This window comes from Diorhabda carinulata, chromosome 4 (assembly GCF_026250575.1).
Source record: "Diorhabda carinulata isolate Delta chromosome 4, icDioCari1.1, whole genome shotgun sequence".
NCBI lineage: Eukaryota > Metazoa > Arthropoda > Insecta > Coleoptera > Chrysomelidae > Diorhabda > Diorhabda carinulata.
Window position 1 is genome coordinate 6,184,362 of NC_079463.1, and position 25,051 is coordinate 6,209,412.

At 29.5% G+C, this 25,051-nt stretch overlaps 1 protein-coding gene across 2 annotated transcripts; it reads right to left on the reverse strand.

Moving 5' to 3' along the window:
- Positions 1–623: 623 nt before the first annotated feature.
- Positions 624–24,908, reverse strand: LOC130893197 (uncharacterized). 2 transcript variants are annotated; one of them, XM_057799095.1, is made up of 16 exons: positions 24,662–24,908; positions 23,286–23,397; positions 22,444–22,567; positions 21,292–21,633; positions 20,398–20,752; positions 19,295–19,552; positions 18,638–18,915; positions 17,896–18,140; positions 16,079–16,979; positions 14,987–15,288; positions 14,230–14,485; positions 13,829–14,003; positions 12,430–12,550; positions 10,722–10,769; positions 9,532–9,570; positions 624–7,831 (listed from the first exon to the last, which is right to left on the reverse strand). In XM_057799095.1, exons 2-16 carry the CDS (start codon positions 23,353–23,355, stop codon positions 7,809–7,811), a joined length of 3,537 nt encoding a protein of 1,178 aa, XP_057655078.1. In that variant the 5' UTR covers positions 23,356–23,397; positions 24,662–24,908; the 3' UTR covers positions 624–7,808. The 2 variants fall into 2 exon arrangements, with proteins under 2 accessions (XP_057655078.1, XP_057655077.1); XM_057799094.1 differs by lacking the exons at positions 624–7,831; positions 9,532–9,570; positions 10,722–10,769 and having other exon boundaries at positions 10,981–12,550.
- Between the last annotated feature and the right edge of the window lie 143 nt (positions 24,909–25,051).

The window sequence follows — 25,051 nt, forward strand, 5'->3', positions numbered from 1 at the left end:
GATTCGCTGAAAAGTGTTTACTGGTAAACTACCATAGAAATGGTAAGATGAATTTCGGCAAATTGCAGTTTTAAATTATATAACAAGACATGGCTAGGTAATAATAAAACTCCATCAAATGGTAAACGAATAACCCCAAACACTCTGAAACCTGGGCAATGCATCAAGTATTTTCCAATCAGAAATAATATCTGATACGAAAGTCATTAGAGCTCTGAGTTCCAATGTCATAAGATCCAAGCTGAATTACTGAAGTTATCCCCTGATGGCTTTCAAGACACAATGGAATTGAGTAAAATGAGATATGGCAAACCTCTATCCACATTATACTGCTGAGCATTATATCTGGGAGTATGAAATAGAAGACTAAGATCTCTGGCAGCTACGGCTATACCACATTCTTAGCTTTCTAGGGGAAGCAGTATTAACATATTAACTATGAACACCGAGCTCTTTAGTATCGCGGCAAAAAAGGGGACACAATAGATTTTATGGGTCGCAGTGTATATGATACCCCAATATTTATATACTTTCAATTATTTTCAATCCTTTCGGATGGTAATTTTAATCCACTTTTTATTGGACTATTGAACGGCGGTAAATAGACAAATAAAACTAATTGGTCACATGAAGAAAATGTATTTTATTTAGAGAAGAAAAATATTTTTAATTACATGTTTCATTCGCTTACTGGAAAATAACAGAACACTGAAATTGAAGAAATTCAAACAGAAGTATAAAAACATTTTGTACTTTACACACTTAAGACAGTACTTTTATACAACAAAATACTTTGTATAAACAAATCTATTTATATATTTACATAACTATTCCATTCCATTTACAATGAACCATTAATAATAGTATATATTAATATTAAATCACAGATAAAACGCTTGTAACAGCGAGAGAAACTTTTCCAACAGTTATCGAATTTTCTAACGCCATAAAATTAATTCAATTTTAACGTAGCGACAGTGGCATATAACAAGTTACGTTACATACAATTTTCACATATAATAGAGGATAAAACATCGATATGCAATGCGATGAGATAAACGTCTTATATAAAAATCATAATCCTTATTGTTCCTTAATTCTCAAAAATCATTACCAGAAGTGACAATAGAATTTCTCTTTTAATGGCATTATTCCACAGGATGTTTGCCCCAATTTGCATTTAACTACATTTAATCAGCTAAATCTATAATCCCATACAGTTCTTTCTCATTTGTTTTTAATTCTAAATAGTTTAGATCGAGTTATCTAGCAAAAGTACTGATAATAGGAAAGGAACAAAACCAAAAGAAAAAGTAACAATAGGAGACAAATTATACGAGGTGTGTGCGCGCCTGCCTACTCTGCAATTCACTTGTGTCAATTTTTGGATCGACGTGGCATAACTGATCACGATCATCCACCGTATTTCCTTCATTTGGTGAAGAGACACGTTTAGCAGCCGTGTCGGCCATCCAAGGATGTGTGATATCCGTTCTTCGATCGATTCCGAAAGAGGTATTCACTGACATGTTCTAGAAGTTTTATCAAAATATGAATAATGGCGACTACTTTGAAGGCTAATAAAACTTATTTCTATAATTTGTTTTGTTTCTTTTCTAATACAATTTACCGAACTTTTTAGACACACCTTGTGCATTTTAAATATATTTATTGTAGATAGTAATAGAATTACTAAAAGAGACCGAGGCAGACCAAAAGTAGCTTCATGTAACCCTATAGCTAATTTTTTAAAACAAATAATCCATCATCCCTGCACCAAAAAGTAGAAAGGAAATAATCATAATTGATATTCCAAAGTAATGTGATAAATTTTCAGCAAAACCGTTAATTTGGTCTGCAGTGGAAACTACATCCTGATTTGCCTTATGGTAACCACAGACGCGTTTCTAATTTAATTTAGTGCACACTCCGTCTCTTAATCTCTAATGCACGACTGAAGAATAGACCCTAGTGTGTTTAGCTCTAAGTAGTCCACATTGACAAAGCTTATAGTGTACAATATATTCACAATATGTACAAGAAGAAATTATTACTAAACCACAAGTTTCAGTGTTGTCTAGCATGATTTCATATTTTATATAAGCATAATTTCTTTTTATTATTAATCAATGATTTCCTTTCTGTAGAAAAATTTCTACTTACTAACCTACGACTAAAATAACAAAAAACATAATAGTTGATTATGTTGTGTTTTGACTTAAAAACAGGATAGTAAGGAATTTTTTCAATGAACATATGAAATTTACAATTTACTAGTATGGCGTATGGCGCATTATTAAAAGATTGAGTCGTGGCTAAATACTAAATAACTGGTGATGCTACAGAAGAATTACGCACACTACAATCCAAGATTTTAGCAGTAAGCCTTCTCTTCAAATTAGGGTTCCATTATCTTCTGTAAACAAACGAATTTAACGGTAGCTGTTCGCGTTAGGATTGTTTTTACCTTTATGGAAAAAGTATGAATATATCACTTGGAATTTATTACAAAAGTTGATATGGAATTTTGCACCTATTAATGAATTCCTAAAGGTTACTATTAACTGCTCTCGCGTGTGAAATCATGTATTTTCCACGTAAATTAATATTTTTATACCTATCGAGAGGAATGTAAGTCTTTCGTTAGTGTTTGCTTCTACAAAACAATAAATATAGTAATTCAAATATCCATTTTTAAAATATAGTAATAATTATACGAATTCAAGTTCTTTTACTGTGTAGAGCTACAAACAAGTAACTTCACTTAGGACCTCAATTCCATTATTCTATACAATATCAACTAATTTGATACCGAATTTTTGAGGTTAAAAGCCGCTTGTCATGGTCAAGGTCAAATTATTCCATAGATAAATATTGCACGTCGCTTGACATTATGAAAGTCTCTTGCTATTGCATCATGGCTGCCACTAACAAAAATTCCATAAGTGATTCAAAAAATAACTTACCTAAAATTTGATAAAATATTATGTGATTAATATTATGTAATTAAAATAACAAAACTATGTAAATAACAAATTGAAAAACTGATTAGTGGATTACTGTCAATAATTATATCTGCTGCCTGCATGAAAAACAATTAGCTGAAATTCATCAATATAGCGCATTGCATCATGTCAAGCAGCCTTAATTAGTGTGACATACTATTTGCTTGTAAATTTTAAGCTGCTGTGGATCGGTGACGATCGGTTTTTTTTTAAATAATAATCGGTCTTTAAGTAGAGGACTGCTTGTAGTAAATTAAGCTTAACAATAATGTTACAAAAATGAATATAAAAATACCGAAGATTTAATATCGAATTTATTATAAAGTCCAAATGTTGAATTTTCATTTTGATACACAATAACGAAAGTCCTATATTTTCTAATTTTTTAAAGAAATCGTATTTTTCATTATTGAGTACAATGTAAATAGAACTATCAAGACTACTGTCCTCTCGTTTGTGTTATGTATGTAAAAGAGTGAAATTTGAGGGTTTTGGAGTTTGATTATGAAGTTAGTTGTTTATGACTTACGTTCCCCTAGCTCTCAGGTACAGATTTAAGGGTTTCTATCGCCTAATTTTCCAAATCAATCACACTATTGAATCTACAGAAGAGAAAGCAAAGCTAAAAAACTCGAAGCAGTAATAGAAAAGACAACGTGATACCCACTGTAAGTCTAAATCTATTCATAAATGTGTGATTCTTCTGTTACATTCAGAAGTGCACTGATACATTTATACAACGCGTCTGTACCTACCCAAAAAGATATTTGTGTTTATTATTCAATTATAAAGGTTCTATCACTTTACTGTTAATGATACCAGAAAATTCAAAGATTATAAAAAACAAAATAAACTTATATGCACATACATCAATGTTGAATACTCATTTTTAGCTATAAAGCAGTTATCAAACTTCTCATACACATTGGAATTTTTGTTTACAAAGTCATAAAAGTAATTTATTGGAACTATACCAGAAAGTCATGGGGAAGTAAATGTGTTTGATGACTGCTTTTTATTTTGTTTAAGATACTGTCACAAAGTACTAACTTCTGTTTATAAGTCACTCCGTACATTGCGAAAAATACAATACAAAAAAATATGGCATTATAATGGACGAAAAATATAATTCCACCAAATTTTATTAAATATATGAATCCATATAGACAAATAAATTATTAATGTTAGCCTTGTGTAACCAAACTAATTAATTTAGAAATAAAAATAAGGAACCATTAAATTAAAATATCATTTGTTGTATCTGGTCTATAAAGGAAGGTATCTTTTACTTTAAATGAAAAAGAAACATGAGCTAAAATATTCAAAACATGCTAAATTTCTCAGTTCTTCACTAGTATCAATCGAGTCATTTGAAAAAGTAAACATGTTGACAATCTACTTTTGGTTTCGTCAGAAATAATTTCATAATTTTGATTGCAACAAGAATTCCGTATATAATAATTGAAAAGTTACTCCAAGCAATACCTAAATTGCTACATATTAAGTTTTTATAGCAATAGGTTAATATTCAGAACACACCTTTTACGCTATCACTACAACACTAACAATTAACGCATTTTGATAACCAAGACAAACAGTGTAATTGAAAATGTTGAAGTAGTGGTAGCATAAATAGTATGAATATCACGGTTCCAGCAATTCCCAATTAAGTTAGTGGTCGATACAACATCAACTCCATTCCATACCCCTATTTTATTATTCCATTTATTTCAAATAGAGTAATAAGTAAAGACCTGAAGAATTTTTTCTTCTTTATGGTTTGGAATTGGTATGTTGATCTATATAAAAGTTTACTCGTGGGACCAGTAGCAATATGTTAATAACATTTGATAACTATAAAAATAAAATTGTAACTTGATACTAGAAAGAAAAAAATGTAATGAACATTGTTTTGGAGAATTTTAATTTGGTTTACTCAAAATCGTCAATGCCAAATTTCGTCATTACATAAAAAGAATTTCAGAAGTCAAGGATATTTTTATGTATATAGTTCTAATAATCATGAAATAATCTAGTAAAAGGAGACAAATAGGACGTTAAATATAGCGAAAGGATCACAAATATAAATATAACAATAAATACTAGAGCAGCACACAACATAATCATGGAAGGAGAAAACAAAATGGAAAGGGGTGACAAAATATAAAAAATTGAAAAGAGTGATAGGTACAAATGGTTTAGAGCAAAAAAATATCCCAAGAATTAAAAATCCAGGAAATTACAAAGTTGCAAAATCTGCATTAACTTTTAAAGAGGAATCAAAGACATTAAATAAAAGTAATATTGCAAAGCAATGGAAATGGGAACTCCAAAATAAAATCGAGAGAATGGATGGACTTTTTCACCGAAAAATTTAACAATAACGTCGGCTGAAGTAGCGATAGAACAAAATCAGTTCTAATTTTTATAACACATAGAAATACTGAGATATTTATTTCAGATCAAAAGAGGTGGGTGCAACAAAGTTAGTGCGACTACAGAAATGTTAAAAGAATAATATAAGAAAAGGGGTTGAGACAAAATCTAATAGGAGGGAGAAAGTTATTGAAGAAGACATAAAATTTCAGTTAAAATGGAATCTCTCAATAGAATAACTTACTATTTGATATATTTGAAATCTGTATGTTAATATATCTTTCGCAATGCTTGGATCGAAAACTTTTAATGATTAGCAAATAAATTGAAGGCAATAAGGTGTTCATGCAAACAGTTGATTCTTACAAATAAAAGTTCCCTTTGATTTTTAAAAGGACATTAACATATATCCAGTTATATGGTTAATACAATATGTTAACTTATATTCAAATTTACATTAACACCTACGTAGTGACTACAGGGCCCCAAGCTCTGCCAATGTTATTAAAGTAGTAAATTTGTTGAAGTAGTTTTTATTATTATCTAGACTATATAGAACTATAAACATTTTTAATTCGATATTATAAATATTTATCAAAAATAACATAATAATAGTAATGACTTTTGGAAGCCCTAGTAGTCTTACACTTGGCATTAAACATGCAATTTTATCGCAAATAAAATTGCAAATTATAATTAGCATGAATCTGAGAGAAATCAATATAAAAAATAAAAATGGTGAAAAACATCAATTGGAAAATAAATAATAAAAAAAAATAAAATATACTCAAACAAAACATCGTACACTATTGCACATTAATCTTTGAGCAATAAATAATATTTAAAAGTAATCAGTCCATAATTATATATGGGGAGAAAAATGGTAGATATCCAAATTAGTACATTATTCTTAGGTTATCTAGAAACGAGGATAATATAGCGCTCATAGAAAGGAACTGCCGAAACTTAAGTTTACGATTTCAGATCTTAGACATTATCAGTTTCTATTAGGGAAAATTTTTAATAAATTTGTTAAGTCCGACTGTTTTGAAACAAAGGTTGCAAACCAGTTGATCTAGGTGAGGTGACTCAATTGAAACTAGTTTGCAATCGATTGTACATGACCATGAAACCGAGGTCGCAGTTGTTTCATTTGATTATCGACATTCGATAAAAGCTATAAACGTTCTATCCATTTGAGATAGGTTTTGTGCTGTTACGAACAATCTAGAGTTCACACTTTGACTTAGGAAGGATCTAATATTCTCTCTGTAACCCAGCGGTATTGATAATAATCGATAACTTCTTCCTCACCTGAGTCTGAATACATTGAAACATTAGGTTTCCCTGCTGTACCAACTGATTTAATACTGATTAGGAGTCGTATCCGTGTGCGCTAAAAAGTTTTATTTTGATTGCAAAACTGATACAAGATCAACTGGTTTGCAACCTTTATTTCAAAACAGTTGCATCGTGGGCGATTGGTCTTATTAATTAAAATGTATAACTTAATATCTATTACACCAACATGCACAATTGGACTGTCGGTCTCTGAGGATGATAATTTGGTTATCGAAACGCGCGTCAGACAGTGTAATTGTGAGTGTTGATGGTAACAGAAAGCAGTGTGTTCAGTACGAATATCACCAAAGGTTCTAGAAATTTCAAATTAATCTAAATAATTTTACGGATTTTAAAGACAATGTGGACGTTGTTTTGCTCTTTGTTTGGTCTTTTTAGACATTTAAAATTGAAAAAAGCCTTGGGTAAAGTTTAGCTATTATTTCAAGGCGAAAAAAATAATAGTCAATAAGTATTGAACCAAATTGTAACTTGCTACTGAGTTGGGTGTTTTTGCTCAAAAATACAGAATAATGCCAGACCTCAGTAAAAATGTATTTTAAAGACTTGCATGAGAAGTTTTTTAACAATTCCCCGTACACCTGAATTTCACTATTAGCATTGTTTCGGCATCTGAAGGTAAAACATTCTACGAGGACGGTAAACAAAAATGTATATTATGCTGTGACTGACAAATCAAGGAAGCTATATCGAAAAATGATTAGATATTTGGACAATAAATTTTTTTATACCAAATGGAATGTGCTCTTCGAACATCACTGGTACATATATAAAATTCTGAAATTAAATGTACAGTTTGGTTCTCTACTAATTATCTGACTAAATGACGGATCAAAACTTATGAAAGAAACTTATTATTTTCTTTTCAATTTTAAATAATCATTTCCCCTATTAACAAAACTTTACCGTAACTATGATAATACTTATAACAGTTCCTTGTTTTTTTCATTGTTTTCCAAACACATCATTTAAAAATGATAAATTTGTATAGTTTTATTATGCCATTTGCTATCGCTTTAACGTTTTTTCCTACTGGCTAAATTCTTTTTTCTTTCCTGTGCACTATCACGTCTTTTTTCGTGGTCTCCCTGGAATCATTTTATAAAAACTTTATTCAATTTCATCACAACTAGTAATTTTAATAGCAGCTAACTTATTTTACTGCATGAAATTAACACTGAGTATACTATACAATGAGATTGCCCGTGGAACTTTATGGCAGCGCCTTTTAGGAATAAAAAAATATTGGGATGTTTTCAAAGAAATCTGGCATCGCCATATACTTCCATATCAGCTCGGATCTTAATAGAAACACTTTATTTTAGCGTTTACGAAGTATTAGAATCCATTTATCGAGGTCCAGATTAAACGAATGGTTTTTATGAGGATCCTATTTTTAGGAGATGGGGGCTTGACTGAAGAGGGGAACAACGTATGGTACAAAAAAAGACAAAAACAATTTTTTTTCTCGTTTTCATTGATTTACATTCGAACTGAAAATTGTCTCTTAAAGACCAAGGAACAGATCCATTTTCTGGTCAGATCAGGTTGCGATGTTTTTATACGGTTTCATGTAATTCATTAAGCAGAACCGACCTAGGCAATTTTTTTTAATTACTAATTTCCGACATCTGGGACCTCCATGAATGGATTCTGCGATCTCTAATTATCATAGTTGTAAACCGGGCATAAAGTATTTCTAAATATTATTGTGGGTGATTTATCATTGAAGACAAAAAATTCTTATAAACAGTGTGTTAAGTCTTGTCTGTATTGAGAAATAAGATAACTACTTTCTCATAATAAGCTTTCCTTTAGTGAAATATACCTCGACGATAATGTTTCATTAGTTACTATACCAAGTTTTCGAAACATTAAAAATATGAAATTGAACGAGGCTAAATAGATGATTTTTATTTCCGTTGTAACTTGTATGATTATGAGTCACCGAATATCATGGCGTGTCTTTAAAGTTTTGAATGATTTCACTGGCGATTAATTTTTAATTTCTGTCTGTTGTTAGTTTTTTACATGTGTATTGGTTGCTTTTTGTTTGGTTTATTCAAACGAAATCATTTTTATTATATTATATGGTGGTACCTTGCCTACTTTCTTTTTCAATAATTATGATGTGTATCCAGTACTCACCCACTTTTATATGTATATAACAATGGATAATATAATTCAAAACGAGATTATGCAAATATTTCGTGGAGCTCCAATTCATTTTGAACATTCAATTATTTTTTTTTTCTAAGAGAGCTACAACAGTTGATTTAACAAATTTGTGTTCTTGCTCTGTCTTAGTTTTTGTTTACGTTTCAGTTCTGCTACCGCTACTTAGCTACGAATTGAAAACGTGCTGAGTTTGTAGCGTACGTGCCACCAAACGATTCCGCTAGGATTTTAAACCAGTTGCACAACAGTTTCCTCCGCCCAATGCGAGCAATTATTGAAAAGCGAATTGTAGCACCAGTTCTGTATTCTATCTTGTAAACAACTATACTTGCTTTTATTATTTCTAGACTTTTGTTTATGGAGTTGTTATTTCTTTCATTAAAATAATAACATGAAGACTTATCTCACGTTTGTTGAGAATTATATTCACTATCCTTCATCAAATTACAGTACTTTGAAAGTTACGATGGATCTTATGAACAAGAAAATTTCCTTACAGTGTTACCAAAATCTGAGTTCTAAAAGATTAATTTTATAGATGAAACTAGAGAAAAAACCATTTTTCTTTCTTAAACTTTACCACCCATGACAAAATCCCAAATTGACTTACCTCTTTTTCGCACTTGTTGTGGACTGGAAACAGATTGGCCTGAAATCACAAAAACATCGAAATGTAGAGGAAACTAAATTGGGATGAGTAATAAATGGTATCTAGATACAAAACAGGCATTTGACGATTTTGATACAAGTTGTAAAACACCCTATTATCATGTTAATATCAATATCTAAAAATATCATCATGCAAATTAATTGAATCCCTATACCAATTTAAAAATACTCTCATCTCTTAAGCTTGTCATGCCTTACTTGTTCAAATATGACAAAACAATATCTTTCAAATAACTTTGCTAGGTTAGTAGTTAGTAAACAGAATATTAAAATAAATAAAAACCCACAAAATCAGAAGTTATACTGGTTGCATTTTAGTAGAATTAAGCAAAAAGCTGTGTGAATAATTATTTATGTAAACAGGCTTTTTTGTATTAAAGATGCGATATTTTGAAATAATAGAAAATAAATATACTTGCAACTGAGTAATTTATATAAATATATATATATATATATATATATATATATATATATATATATATATATATATATATATATAAATGAATAGATATAACATACTATTAACTAAGTGTTCAGAATAAGGATTCTTCTATAATCTCACTAGATCTTCGACTTTTATCTGTGACCTACGACCATAATAAAAGGTGAGATAATAATTGACAAGTTATGCCTTCTAAACACTTTGTTTACACTACCACTGTACCAACACTCACAATTACATTATTTAACGCGCGTTTCGGTAATCAAGTTATCGTCTTCAGGGACTAAAGGTAAACCTCGTACACCTCCAATCAAACAGTGTAATTGTGAGTGTTGGTATAGTGATAGTGTAAATAGTTTGTTCAGTATGAATATCACCAACGATTCCAAAAATTCCAACTTAGAGGTTATGCTTGAAGGGCAGCAAACATGCATTAGTTCTGGAAACTTCGCCAGAATAAATGTATAATTTTTTAACATTTCAGAATTAATAATCATTAAAAATAGTCAAGTAAATTTTACAATTTGGTTTTTATTCAATTTTTGACTAGTTATGAATCTTTGTGAATAAAAACTATTTTATTGCACTTCTAAAAAGCTTAAAAGAAATTGCTTATCGCATCTTCAATAACAAGCACAGTTTAAAATACAGGTTGATTCTCAATGGTTTTCAAACAAAAAGTTACTCACTTTGCACCTTCCGTTTTCCATTTTTTCGTCCGTTATATGCCAAATTACCTTCAAAATAAAAAATACGTTACATTGAAGGATCATTTTATATGGTTAAATAAAAATTATAATCGCGCGATAAATTAAATTGAAAAAGATTTTTATGTGATGCTGTATTAATGTTTAATAAAATCGCTAATATTAGCGTGTGATTTCAATAAAACTGGTTTACGTGATGTACGGAGATTCTTCTTCTCTTCCGATGTCTTCTTTCTTCAAATGTTCATATTCGAATAAAAACGAATAAAAAAATAAAAATGTAAAATGATTATTAAAAAACAAAATATATAACAAATTCACAGCCGTTAAAATTGGTGACTTTCAAAAAAGTGACTATTAAATGAAATATTAAAATTCAGTCAAAGCTAGCGGCCTATTTGAAAATACTGAAAACTAGAAAGATTTAATTTGCTTAAACAACATTATTCTCTTCTTTTCTTCTTGCTTCTTTTTTCTTTCTTGATTTTAACTTCATTTTCAGTTGGATGAGGATTTTGGGAGGGACCACCAGGTTGTTGTGCATTTACCACATTAACATCAAACGCCGGAGTACATAAAATAGGGGAAAAATATGTGCAAGGAAAAAAAGGATAAGGTACGTTGTTCATGTGATAATTTATAGTAGGATTATTGTATGTGTGAGTGTTGTATTGTTCAGTTATTATTTTTGGCACAGGCATATAATCGGGGACAGGAGGTGGAGGCATTTCCTTCTTTTCCGCTGGAGTTTTGAATGTACGCGGTTGGGATTCGAGCCGTTCTTGTACTTCCGCTATACTTATAGCCGGTGTAGCTGGATAACTAATATCACTCTCGTTCTCTTCAGCTCGAGCTCGTTTTATTATTTCTTCTATCACTTCAGGTCCGATGGTTTCCTCATCTGAATTCGCTTCTATTGTATTAGCTAATGAATGTTTTCGTTTCTTCAATGGCAACCTTGTTTGTGGTTCTTCTTCTATTTCTGTTTTTGCACCAACAGTCTTTTGATTTTGGAATGTTTCTTCTTCTCTATTTTTTGAGAGTTTGTGTTTCAACTCTTCTTCCGCGATTCTGACCCAAATTCTTTGATTCTTTGAGGATTCTTCTATGTTTATTTCCTGTTCATGTTTTTGTGTTTGCTTACTTTCAATGTTTTCATTAATTTGAAATGTATTTACACCATCGTTAAAATTAGAACTGTCTGAAAAGTAATGGTAAGCAGGAGAGTGAGGACTAAAACAATTTATTACAGGACTAGGTGTGAATTTTCTAAGGTTGAGATTATCTAAATCTGAAGGTATGTTTGAAACTTTAGTGACTTCTTCCATCTTGAGTGTCTTCTCAAATTCTTCTACTTCAGGTATGGCAGCTGGTTGATTAAGAAAATCAAAAGAATTTGTAGATTCATCACATTTATCAAAGTTTTCAATAATTTTATTTACTAGTTTCAAATCTATAAATGATTTAGCGCCAGTCTTTGTATTTTCTGTTGAAGTTACATTACTACCAAACATTTTTGCACAAAAAGGGTTTCTTGAAATCTTAGAAATAGTTGAATTAACATTGTTAAAATCATTACATTTTAAATTTAATTTACTAAATTGCTCTGGAAGGTTAATGCAGCACTTGTTTTTACACATTGTAGGAATGTAAAAGTATTCAGACTCTTCAAGATCTGATTCTACTATACCTTCTTCTTGTGAATCTATTTTGGGATCGCGTGTATTAGATCTCCAATTTTGATCTTCTGGAGCTCTGTAACGGACTGTGACAGATGACGATAAGAAAGGAGCCTGCTTGTCATAATCCACCTAATAGAAAATAATATACATCAATTATGTGTTTTGGAAATTTAATTGATATAGGGGCACGTTTTAATAGTAAAAAGATGTTACCAATGTAACAGAATATTTTGTGGAGAATATCTTTTCCACTAAAATTAATAATACAAAAAATTTCCATATAATTACACTGGTTTACACGGTTTTTATACATTAGCTGAAAGTTATTAATTATTGTGTATTTAAGTAAAAGTTAAAAGAATAATAAAAATGGTCTGTTTTTCATATTTTCAACTCAAAATCCCAGATGATATTTTTTAAAAATCTTTTATATCATAAGGAAAACGTTCAACACGCATAGTTTCTAAGTTGTCAGGGGGAAAATTCAAATGTGAGTACAGGAAAAGAATTTTCAATGACATATCCGTTGAAGATCTCATAATTTTCACTTTATATTTCTTGGAAACCCTTTGTCCAACCTTTTTGAATTACTTCCATGAAATTTTTTCATTGACAGTTAAGAGACTTTCAAACTGAGGATCTTTTATAACTTCTGAACTGTGGGCCAAAAAATACTCCCCTTTTCAGTTTTCTTTCTGTAATATTTGATATTCATTCTGCCAGAATTTCGAATAAGCCCTTATTTTCTTACATAATGATACGTTCTTTTCCTACTACCCCACAGGCAAAGAAATCAAGAGCAATTGATTAATCCACTCAATAACAAGCTGCTGACTTTGAGGTCGCTGAACACTTTCTATTGAAGTTCTTTATACTTTATTAATTTCATTAATGTACATATTGATGTATAGCTCTCTTAACAATTTACTGTGTATCCTATTTGTATAGACTGTTTCTTATTCTCTTTTGAAAAATTCCCAGTGACTGTTTCTGGACAAGGTAACTTTCATCTATCTGGTATAAACAAATTCCACTATTGTGAGATCCAAAAAATTCTGCTTTATATCTTGATAATTATTATAAATCTTTAATGAGACCATTTAAATCAGCTTGATTAATTGAACGATTTTTCTTGAAAAGATTAAAGAGTAAGACATTACTTTTATTCATACAATTCAGTCTCATAAAGGATGGGACAAAAGATCCTCCCTGAAAAATATTTAACTATTTAAGTATTAACCCTGGTCAATTCTTAGGGGCCTTGTCGATCCCTGTAAGTGGCCATGCAAAGCAGTGTGTGTGAACTCTAGCTCAAGACAAGTACTTGACTAATATCAGTATGATTTTAGAAATCAGATAACAAGTAGATTGTATAATCACAGTGATATGAATAAAAAAATAACTTACCCTAAACATTGTCATACTTGGCACCGATGAAAACGGTTGACCAGGCTTCTGCTTAAGTAAGCGTTTTCTTCGTGTTTTTTCACTAACTCGCTGCCATTCTTTAATTTCCATTTCACTTAACTTTTCTATCACTACACAGGGATTACTTTGTAGATAATAATCTGTCGGTTTGACCCTGTAACAAAATTTTTGTTCAATATTATAATCATAAAAAAAGAGAAAAAATTCAAGTCAAGAATTGGATATAGGATACAAATTAACATCGAGTGTAATGTGTAATTTCGGTTGAAAGACTTCAGAAATTCAAAGCTTCAAAAATTATTTTTTTAGTTCAATACAAAAAAACTTTCAACCGAAAATTACATATTACTTTCAGTAAAGTTCTAAATAATTCAACTAACCGGAACTGAGCCAAAGATTGGAGATTCATCTGCTCTCTAGGAATTTTTAGTATTGGTGATTGTACAGTTGTCTTTTTCAAAATCCCTTGTATTTGGTTTGGGCTATTAATGATGGGCTTATGGGTACTAGTGGTATTTACAATATCTTCATCTGCGAACGCTATCCTCTTTCTTTTTAATTGGGGAGCTAATACGTTTTTATTCGTGTCACTCTTCAGTCTTCGAACAGGCCTCTCTATACTGTTCATTTTTGATGCTATAAATATAGAATAAAAATAAAATAGGATTAAAGTATGTTACATTAAAAGAAAGAAGATAAAAATATAGCTTTTAATAAAATGTCAAACGGTTTTGAAGTATGATTTTTTGTGGTCTATTTTTTGTAAAACATTGTACAATTATGGCTTTCCTTTTGCAAATAATCTACTTTTTTCCAAATTAAGCTGATAATATCAGAATAAAATACAATTATTCATTGATCACGATAATGATCAAATTACAATGTTAGGGAAACCTTCAATGTTTTCTTAAAAAATCAGTTTTGCCGATTAATAAAGGCAGATTGTTGAACATTTGAGCGAAATTAAGAAAGCTAAAATACAGCAACTGTAGAATTTTTCTACAATTCAAAACGTTATAAAGTAATCAACTACTTTGTGATAAGGTTTATAGATTAAATGTTAGTTAAGAAAAAACAACAATAATTTAATGACAGTCAATATTTTTTTTATTTTTATGAAATTTAAAATCAACCCACCTTTATCTACTGAAAGAGAAACGGGAGAGATTTTTAATGCCTTTTTAGCAGTTTCCTGATAATTAACCAAATAGTTCCTGAAATCGTCTATCCCACCATCGAATTCTGGTGACGCAATACTAGAAGGACTCGTGGTGGAATTTGAGTTGTTCAACGATGTTAAGTTAATATCGGGTTCCTCTATGGAAATACTGTCATCAAAAAGGTCAAAATTCGTGACAATATTTTGCTGACAGTTAATTTTTTCGATAGCACCACTGAAGCAGTCATCAAGACCATGTTCTCCTTTCAATTCATTATACCTAATGATAAAAATATTAGCTATTAACTAGAAATATCGTTAAAACCAATTTGGCCCAATGAAAAAAGTCGGGTTTATCTCTTTTGTTGTAAACCTTTAGGAAAATATGTAATAGCAATTTATAAATAATAAAAGTACTACTAAAAGATTTTGTGGAGCATAGGAATATCACTATAAAATCTTACTTTCAATATACCAGGAAATAATAAATTATTTGTTGTTAATTCATTAGCATTGCACTAAAATATTGTAATTTTGAAGAATAAACACAAAATATGAGAAAATACTGATATAAAAATGGTACCAGAGGCCGATTTACTTTGAAAATCTAATCCTGTTCTTTGGCTTAAACCTTTTAACGTTACTAGGCCATCTGTAAAGCCCAAGTGTTTGAACCGCAAACATGTGAGTGCTGGGTACTCAAAGATGATGTGGTTAAAAGGCCAGTCGCATTTTGCGCCTGTTTAAGTGGAGCAGTTGTTTGGTAAAAGAAGAAGAAACCCATTTATGGGTGTCTTAGTTTCTCATATCAGGTGTTTAATCCATCTCTATCTGCAAATTACTACAATGGACCCAGGGTAACGATGAGACTGATCCCAAAAGTTTATTTTTGTAATTTTTATATATGAATCTACTTTTTGTCAAAGCCATTATGGCAAATAGACTCAACAAATTATAAATTATTATACAAAAATTATCTTGTTTCTCTTCTCAATGTATGTTTGGTTAGCATTTATTTTGATATTTCTATATTCCCCAAAATATTTTCTACAGTAATAGTAGAATATTACCTTAAATGAACTTCATTTTCTAATTTTTTAATTCTCTGTTTAGAAGTGAATATAACATCCATTTTTTTTTCGGTTTTAATATCTAGTCGAGGTACACTAACTGTCAACTGTTTTGTTGATACATTCTCAGCTTCCACAACATTATTGTGTTCTGGGTGTTCTCCATTCATCCTTTTAAAAATATTATCGTTTACAGGTTCGTTAATTATTGTTTTCTCTTGTATACAAGGATTTGCTATTTCCAAATTTAATGTATCGCCCGCGACACTTTGTTCTTCTACAACATTTTTGGGACTTTTACTTTGAACATCAACATTTTCTTTTTCCAGAGGACTATTAATAATTTCTTTTTGAACATTGTCTGTAACCGTGTTATCTAAGAATGATGGAGAATCATTCCTAAATATATCGGATTCTTCTGAATCTTCCATTAAATTTTCCAAACTTGTAACTTCATTTGCACAATGATCTTGTGAAGAACAATTCAAATGAACACTTTCTTCTATACCGTTAGTTATGAGATAATTTCCTTCTGTAGAATCTTTAGTAAAACAATTTTCTTTCATAGTTTCATTCAAGGAATGATTGTTTTCAATTGGATTGTTTTCTGTTAAATCTTCCATTGAATAAGCGGTTTCTATTTGGATATCACTAAAGACGCTTTTTTCTTTACTACTATGTGCTATAGAACTATTTAATGTGGAATTTTCATTAACAGGTTCAATTAGTGGAGTACTAGTTGTGTGTCTGTTTTCCTCAGATGGTTCTGATTCCGTTTCTTGTTCATATTCGCCGATTAAATCGCTTGGTTTGCATGTACTTGATATATCAGGAGAGGTAGGTGATGTATAGGATTCACTAATTAATTTTTCTTGAACATCATTAGAATTGTTACAAAAATCTGTAATAAAAAACATTCATGAAAATCAAATAAGAAATCATCATATTCAGGGATCTTAGTAGAAATTAGCAGGTGGCCCCTAAAAAAGAAATACATTCTATATGCTGGGAAAAAAAACAAAATATTTTATTTATTAACTTTTTCATTTAAATTCTAGGAAAACAAGCCATACAGGAAACCAACAATACTCGAAACTGTAATCATTTGTAATGGCACCAATGATTTATAGTACAGAATCAATTAGGTTAGTTAGGTGATATTTTTGCTAATTACAAGACTCAGTTGTACGATTTTCGTGAGTTTAAGTTGTAAATGAGTATCAACAGTGATATGTGGTAGCATTCCAAATGGTTTCAAAGAGATTGGAAATTCTATTTCTTAGTTGATAGTTTATTCCTCATCTATAACCATGTATAAATCGAGTATTCAACAACTTCATCATGTAGCTTTAATTGCATTTGATAGTTTATTTTTTTCTGACGTCTTCATTCTTTGGAGCCAAAATTGGTAGTTCATAATTGATTTCAATAATTATCGAATATTGTCTTTCTAATGAAACCAATTTGAGGGTTGTCGGTAGGATAGTTTCAAAAACTATAACAGACGTAGAAATGAAAAGAGTGAAAGAAGAACAGAAAGCTATAAAGATGGCGATTCAATATTTACTAAAATTGATTGAATAATAAAATGAACTACTAGAAAAATAAAAGATCAACAGATTAGTTAACTTAAAAACAGCTCGTAATGGTTTGGTAGCTCTGTTGAAACAAATTATGAAAGTGAATGAATATTTATTTACAAATTTTCTTTTCCAATATTCAATATGCACATAAAAATTGAGAACCTTAAAAGTGAAAGCAAGTCCTGTGAGAGCAATTTATCCCCAAATGATAATGTATAACCCCACTTAAATTACCTGAATTATTGAAATTTGTGGAATGTGGCGTCAAGCGACCAGTTTCTATTTCCTTATTATCGGTGTTTTGTTTATAACAACTATTTTCGATGTGTTCGTTGTGAAAATCTCTTTCGTAACCATGCTGATCATCATGACTAGTCGGAGGTGTTACTAAACCTTCAAATATACGAGAAGGTTCTTCGGGTTCGTTATTATTTGAATTTGTTTTATCCCACTCATTAACATCTAGTGCAGTACAGCTGCTATAAAAAAAAGTTCTTAGTTTTCATGATTGTTCCTTAATTACCAATTTATCATTGATTCCTGTGATCAAAACTTGAATTAAGAATCAATTGAATTATATATCTATATATTGTTGAATGCATATAAATCCGTTGATTACTTTGAGTAGGTCCTGCTGCTGCAGAATTGTTTGGGTATTGTCCCCAAATACTTTATGGCCAAATGTATTTTATTTGTCTTATTCTTGAGTATTAAGAGAAATTTATATGAAAAAATATACACCATTCATATAAAATTAACTTTCTGGTGAAGACTAATAAAAATTAACAGCAAGACCTGGTACCCCCAACATAATCAACAAACTTAAATTTGCCATTTTCTTGTTAGGAGTGAATTTAATTGAAAATAGTTGCTGTAAAAAAGTATGTACAAAAATTATATTATTAATTTCAAACAGTCTGAAAATCAACAGATATTCAAGAAAACAATATAAATTTATCTTTATTTGTATACTTACAGAGTATTATCCGTGTCTTCAATAATTTCCACAATTGAATTAACACTTTTTTTCCTTGTAAATTTTCTTGATAGAATTTCCCTAGATTTTACAGAATCATTATCAAAATTCTGGGATTTGAGCGAAGGAGGTGAAATAGAAATAGATGGTGATCGAATATTTGAATTTGTATTTTCTTTATTTGAATTCATTTCTTGGATATCAATGGAATTCAAAAATGATATTTCTTCTGATGGTCGAGTAGACTTTTTAGTTGATGGTGGTTTACTAGGTGTTGGCTGTAAATATAAAAATTGAAAATTAGAATGTTTAGATATTTTTTATTAACGACACTATCACATATCAATACCAAAACAAAATACTGGTGCTGAAATAAAAGTCTCAACTTTCAGCTTAGAGTTAAGATTGACAAATTTTTTAAACATATTATCAGTACAAGTCATTAAATATAAGAGGAAAGAACTAAAATCCTTAATGGATTTGAAATAAAAAAGAAGATATAAGAGTACAAGATAAGCAAGAGGGGATACCAAGAAAGTATAAAGAGTATTAATTACGAAGCAGCCCTTGCAAACCTGGGACTGAAAATATGAAGAGTTGTGCCTTTTACATTTAGAGAAAGCTTCCACAAATAATGAAAAAAAGAATTAAAATTACCTCTTTAGCAGTGAAATATATAATTGCTTCAATATCCTCATCGTCATCTAAGATTTCATGAACAATTTCCGTTTCTGATGGGTCACAGTCGATTGTTCCCTCTCCAACAATAATACAATCATCTTCATCACTGTCTTCCATTTTAATTACATCTTCAACTACACAATCATTATTTTTCTGTGAATTTACTTTTACTATACTTTCAAATACATTTAGTGTTTCGGAGTCTGTTGTCCCATGATCCTCCTCTACATTATACTAAAAAATGATAATTTAAATACACAAAGAGTTTTTACAACACCAAAGAAGTACTCATGATTGTTTATAAGATTTTTTCAAATGTTGAAGAGCTCAGACCACAGAAATAGACAAAAACAAAATAAAATAGAGAGCTCACGTCAACAAAATTGGACAGAACCCACAAAAAAACTAATGTGGATAGCAACACAACCCTTTGCTCCATTAGGAGATATATGATGAAAATAACCTATTCAAGAAACATTGTTTAAAAGCTGTTTTAGAAAACCATCGCAGTGTTCTGTTTTATCTATTATCAACTAAAAAGGGATACCAATAAGTGGTCATTTAAGTTTTGGAAATAAAGCAAAGTGGATCTGAGCTATAACAAGAAAATGCAAAATTTGTAAGTATTTAGAGATATAATAATTGACTTGCTTTGTGAAATGTCCTTCCTAGAAATCTGAAGCTTGTTGATTAGCTTCTACAGCAAATATTATGATTGAAGACATAGGATTGAAATTGATTTTCATAGCATGACTTTCCAAAAGATTAGTTACATTTAGAATAGTACAAATTGATTGAAAGAAACTTGATCAATTTGCTTAAAATTCAATGTTAAATTTATTCATGCCAGGCTGAGGTAAGTCTTCTGCCACATTTCAATTTGAAATCTCTTATACTTACTACGATAACCCCCACAAAGGATTGTGCAGCATTTTTTGCTTTTTGACAAGTGAAATTATATTAAATGAAAGGTGGATCTTAAATTCCGTGATAGTATAGATTCAATTCATTTAATTAATCCAATATTTATTAATATAACCCTGTAATACACATATTGAACAGAAATGTGTTAAACTTACTGATGCAGATGAATCTAGTTCATCCAATTCTATCTTACTGACTTCACCTATGAGATCTTCCTGAACTCTTTGTTTCTTTATATATTTAAAATATGATTCACACAAAATTTTATCATTTTCCATTATGTGAGCCAATATATCTAATAAAGAATCATTTTGTGGCAGAAGGATTTCTTTTAGAATTGGATTCGTGTTTATTGCATTAGGTGTTTGATGATAATGTTTGTACAACAATTCATCAATCGTCTTGTGCATTTCTGGACGACTCTGGACCTTCTTCCATCTTTGATGTAAAATATATGCTCGACAGAAAGCAACATCTGAGGTATTAATTGGAACAGGACTCAATACAGTTCTGAAAATACAAAAAATTATTTTATATGCATTTTGACACATCTTCAATCCAATTTCACCACAAAAATATGAATTCTGTTGAAAACTCTAGTCCGCTAGATAATAAACTATATCAAGCACTTTTGGTATTGAAACTCTTTTTTATTCATTTTAACATATAGAATAAGTGAAAAAGTGCATGCCTTTTTTGCCACTTTTTGTTGTTTTGGTAGAATAGTGCTTTTGTTGGTTTGTACCACAAAGTGTTTGTTTCAATAATAACCTTTTACATATATCCTTATAATAAAACCATTATTTTCTTTAAATATCCTTTATTAAGATTAATAAATCAAAACCAGTCTTCTCGAGTTTTTTTTTAATTTTTGAAGTAATTATAAAAAAAGGTAACAGAAACTGAACTTACCAGACTTCTAATTATTGTACAAACTATGTAATTTGAATAATAATACAAGGGAATACAAGTCAAAACTATAACCCGTTTTATTTAGCCTTAATTCAAGAAAAAAATATATCAACATGAAGTAAAAGAAATGTACTTACTTAAAAAGATTATCCAGAAACCACTGTGACTTGTTCGAAGTTAAATTTAACTTAATTTTTAACAAAACATGAAATACTCTATCCTCCTTATGCATCAAATAGATTTTTAAATTCTTTATTAAATTTTTACAAACATTTTGTTCCATTTTAGGATTCTTTGTGTAAAAATCACATTCAAAATCCAAATATAATGCTAAAATATCTTCCATGTTATCCAAATAATTATCAACAGAGATCCAATGCAACTCCTTGAAATAACCATGAAAAAAATGGATGTGTTTGCACATGTTTTTAATAAATGATTGGCAAACTTCAATTTCAAAACTATCTTCAACCAAAGTCCTACAAAATTTTAATTCAATACAAGTTATCAAGACCAGAGATAAAGACTCCTTAAATACACACCATACAAATATTTTTATATAAAACACAGAATTTTTGTCATTTGTGACCATGTTAAGAACATCTTTGTTCCATCACCAAATCAATTTTCTAACTTTGCATTTGGAATATAGAAGTGAAGTCGCTAAATGTGAATTTTGGCTAAATTGCTAATATATTACTTAGTATTACTATGTTTTCAGGAACAAAAAGGGCTGATCGTCCCTCCTTGGAGGGTCTCACAATAGAAATGAATAATTTTAAAGAAAAATATAATATGTTCCTGCATTTACTAAAAATGGTTACATATTTGTAAAGTTTTGAAGAACTGGAAGGGTTCCCGGTAAAATCAAACATTTATACTGACTGTAACAAGTAAGATCTTCATAAAAAGATGGTATTTGTTTATTTTGAAAATTAAATTTAAAACATCTAACTTCAATCCTGTATTGTTCAGTATATTCTTAATATATTTATATTGATTGATTCAATAATCAATTGATTTGCAAGATTAAATTTAAAAATATACATATTAATAAATAAACAGACAATGCTGTGAAGTGAAAACGAAATGGTAAATATAAAACATTACAAATATACACTATAGTTCAAAAATTGAATCAAATGTTTAAAATTGCAATTAACTCTGTGTATTTAGGGCATCTTTGCAAGTAATAGATAACCTTTTTTTAATTCTATTGTTACATCTTATTAATTAGTTATTTGGAGTAGGGAACTTATCTACAAAAATAGAAAAAAATTTACACTTACTCAATATACCATTTCATTAAATGATTTAATGTATCCTCATTTTCATCTCCATATAAAGTTTTAAACTGGTTGCGAACTTTAATATGCCATCTCAGCACTGCTTCTTCTGGAGATGCATAATCATCTATAAGAATATTAATTAATTAATTAATATTATATTAAGTAAATATTGCTCAAATCCATTTCACCATTCTTTCTATCTAAATCATTACTAATACCTGTGACAATTTTTTCTTATATATGTTAATATATTGCAAAAATTAGTACTAATTTAATAATATTTTATAATCATAGTATTTTTATAATAACATCATTTTCAACAGTAAAATGAGGAAATTTCAAGAGTTCAAGAGCTTTAAATTATGCAGTAATTCAAAGAAACAATAGTTTAGGCACTAGCATTGTCTTTTAAAATATATTACGAGACTGCCACCTGGAAAAACAGAGAACCTTAATCTTAGGAGAGTTTTAGCAATTTTTTCAGTTCAGGGTGAAGCTAATTCTAACATTATTGACCTTTAAAACTTTTATACATTATTACCTCCTGAGAATGGTGAAATCTACTATACTACTTTATGTAATAAAGAAATTCTCTACATTTTGTACATTTTGACAAAAAAACATAATGAAGATGTGATCATTCATTAAATACAATTACAAACATTTATTTAATGAAAAGGTTTAGATATAATCTGTGAAAAAGAATTATATTACTTTGTAAAATATTAAATTAATATGTTTTAAAATTTGTAACAACGAACCTTAAAAACATAAACAATTTTTTTTTTAATTGTGTTTTGTAATTGTAGTCATTTTACCTCAGTTACAATACATTCACTGACCTAAATCTATGATTTCTGTTTTAAAAGATGTATCTTCTATTTTAATCGGATGAGGTAAATCAACAGCCATTTTTGTTAATCTTCAATAATCTGGAGAAGTACTAAACAATATCTGTAAATATAAGACAATTATTAATATAAAATTATCAAAACCCTGTTTTTTAGCTGTTTTTCAGCCAAAAGATTCTAGGAGCCACATCTATAGACCGGGGGCAAAGTTATTGTACTCTTATCAAGCTTGTGGATAATGCCTCAACGAGCAAAGAGCCACAAGTACACCTCCAGATGTACATAAATCAACCAAAGATCACCAGAACACTGGCAAATAAGACTTTTATGTATCTTTAGATGATTTGTAATTAGGGAATCAAAAACAGTTGGTTTCATAATAATAATTAATATAAAAAAATTAAAAGATTATCATGTAAAGAGTATATTGACTTTCATATGCAACAGAAGTACTTCACTATTTACTAAGGCATAAGATCTTTTGACATATAAAACAGAAATTTGATTCAACCTGCAAACAATGAAACTTTTTCATCAGTAATGTTTTTTCTAATTGAAAAAAAGATGTTACTGCCCCATAAAGATTCCATTTGAATTGTCTAGTGAATTTGGGCGATATTTATTTGTTACCATGGAAGCAAGAATTATTTAGTGCCATAGTTCCAGATTGTCAAAAAAAGTGAAAAATGATAATTTCTTGTTGCAAATATTGTAAATAGCTCATTCATCTTTTTTACTGAAGAATAATTTGACAGCAATATATGAATCAGAAAACTATGTACTATGTTATATCCTTGAAGAAAATTACATGGAAACTGCCATTTCAAAACCATATAAACTAGTGTGTTCATATCCTTTTAAATGTATTAAATTCTCACTTTCTATACTTTTATGAAAAGAAGTTGATAATTCTGATGATACAGAATTGAAATTTTGAAATTAAACAATTATGTTAATTACCAATTATTCACATGTAATGTTACAAGTTAATCTTAACAAACGTTACAGTTTAACATTATTTTCATTTAACAATTGAAATCAAATAATGAAGCTAATCCATATACTTTTAAGCATACTAAATAGGTTTTAATTCAATTGTTTTGGACGTTTACTGAAGACCTGCAAAAGCTAAATACGTGAACGTTTGCACCCCTGGAAACCACCATAAAAGTCTACACTTTTGTATAATTTGAAAATAATCTTTTTTGTTGCTTAGTTACTTTTAATGTTAGCTATATATTGTAATGCATTTATTACAATTGTGATATTATTACATAAAACTTATATTTAAAAGTATTCACACAAATTTATTAACAATAATATTAATTTCATAAACACAAATATTGTTTGACAGCAGCAATACGTACCTAGACAAATATGGCCGCTTGGTGGGATTTGATGTAAAAATTCTATTATTCTTAAGATCTAAACGATATTGCGATTACTGATTATTCTATATGCAAAGCACAACATTATATCGTATTGTTTATTTTCACTTATATTACTTATAAAGCTTAACTTTAAACAATATCACTGAGATCTAGAAAACACCTTCTTCGTTTCACGAATCATTGTTACCAATCACATGTTTCATCAGAAACAGTGCTGCCATACAAAACAGATATTTGAAATGAGCCGGATGGTATGAGGGGGAGCAAATTATTTTTATCCCTATAACCAATATACGGATCATAGATAAAGCACGGTAGTCGTTATTATATACTAAATATATATTTAGTATTCATATATGTAACATA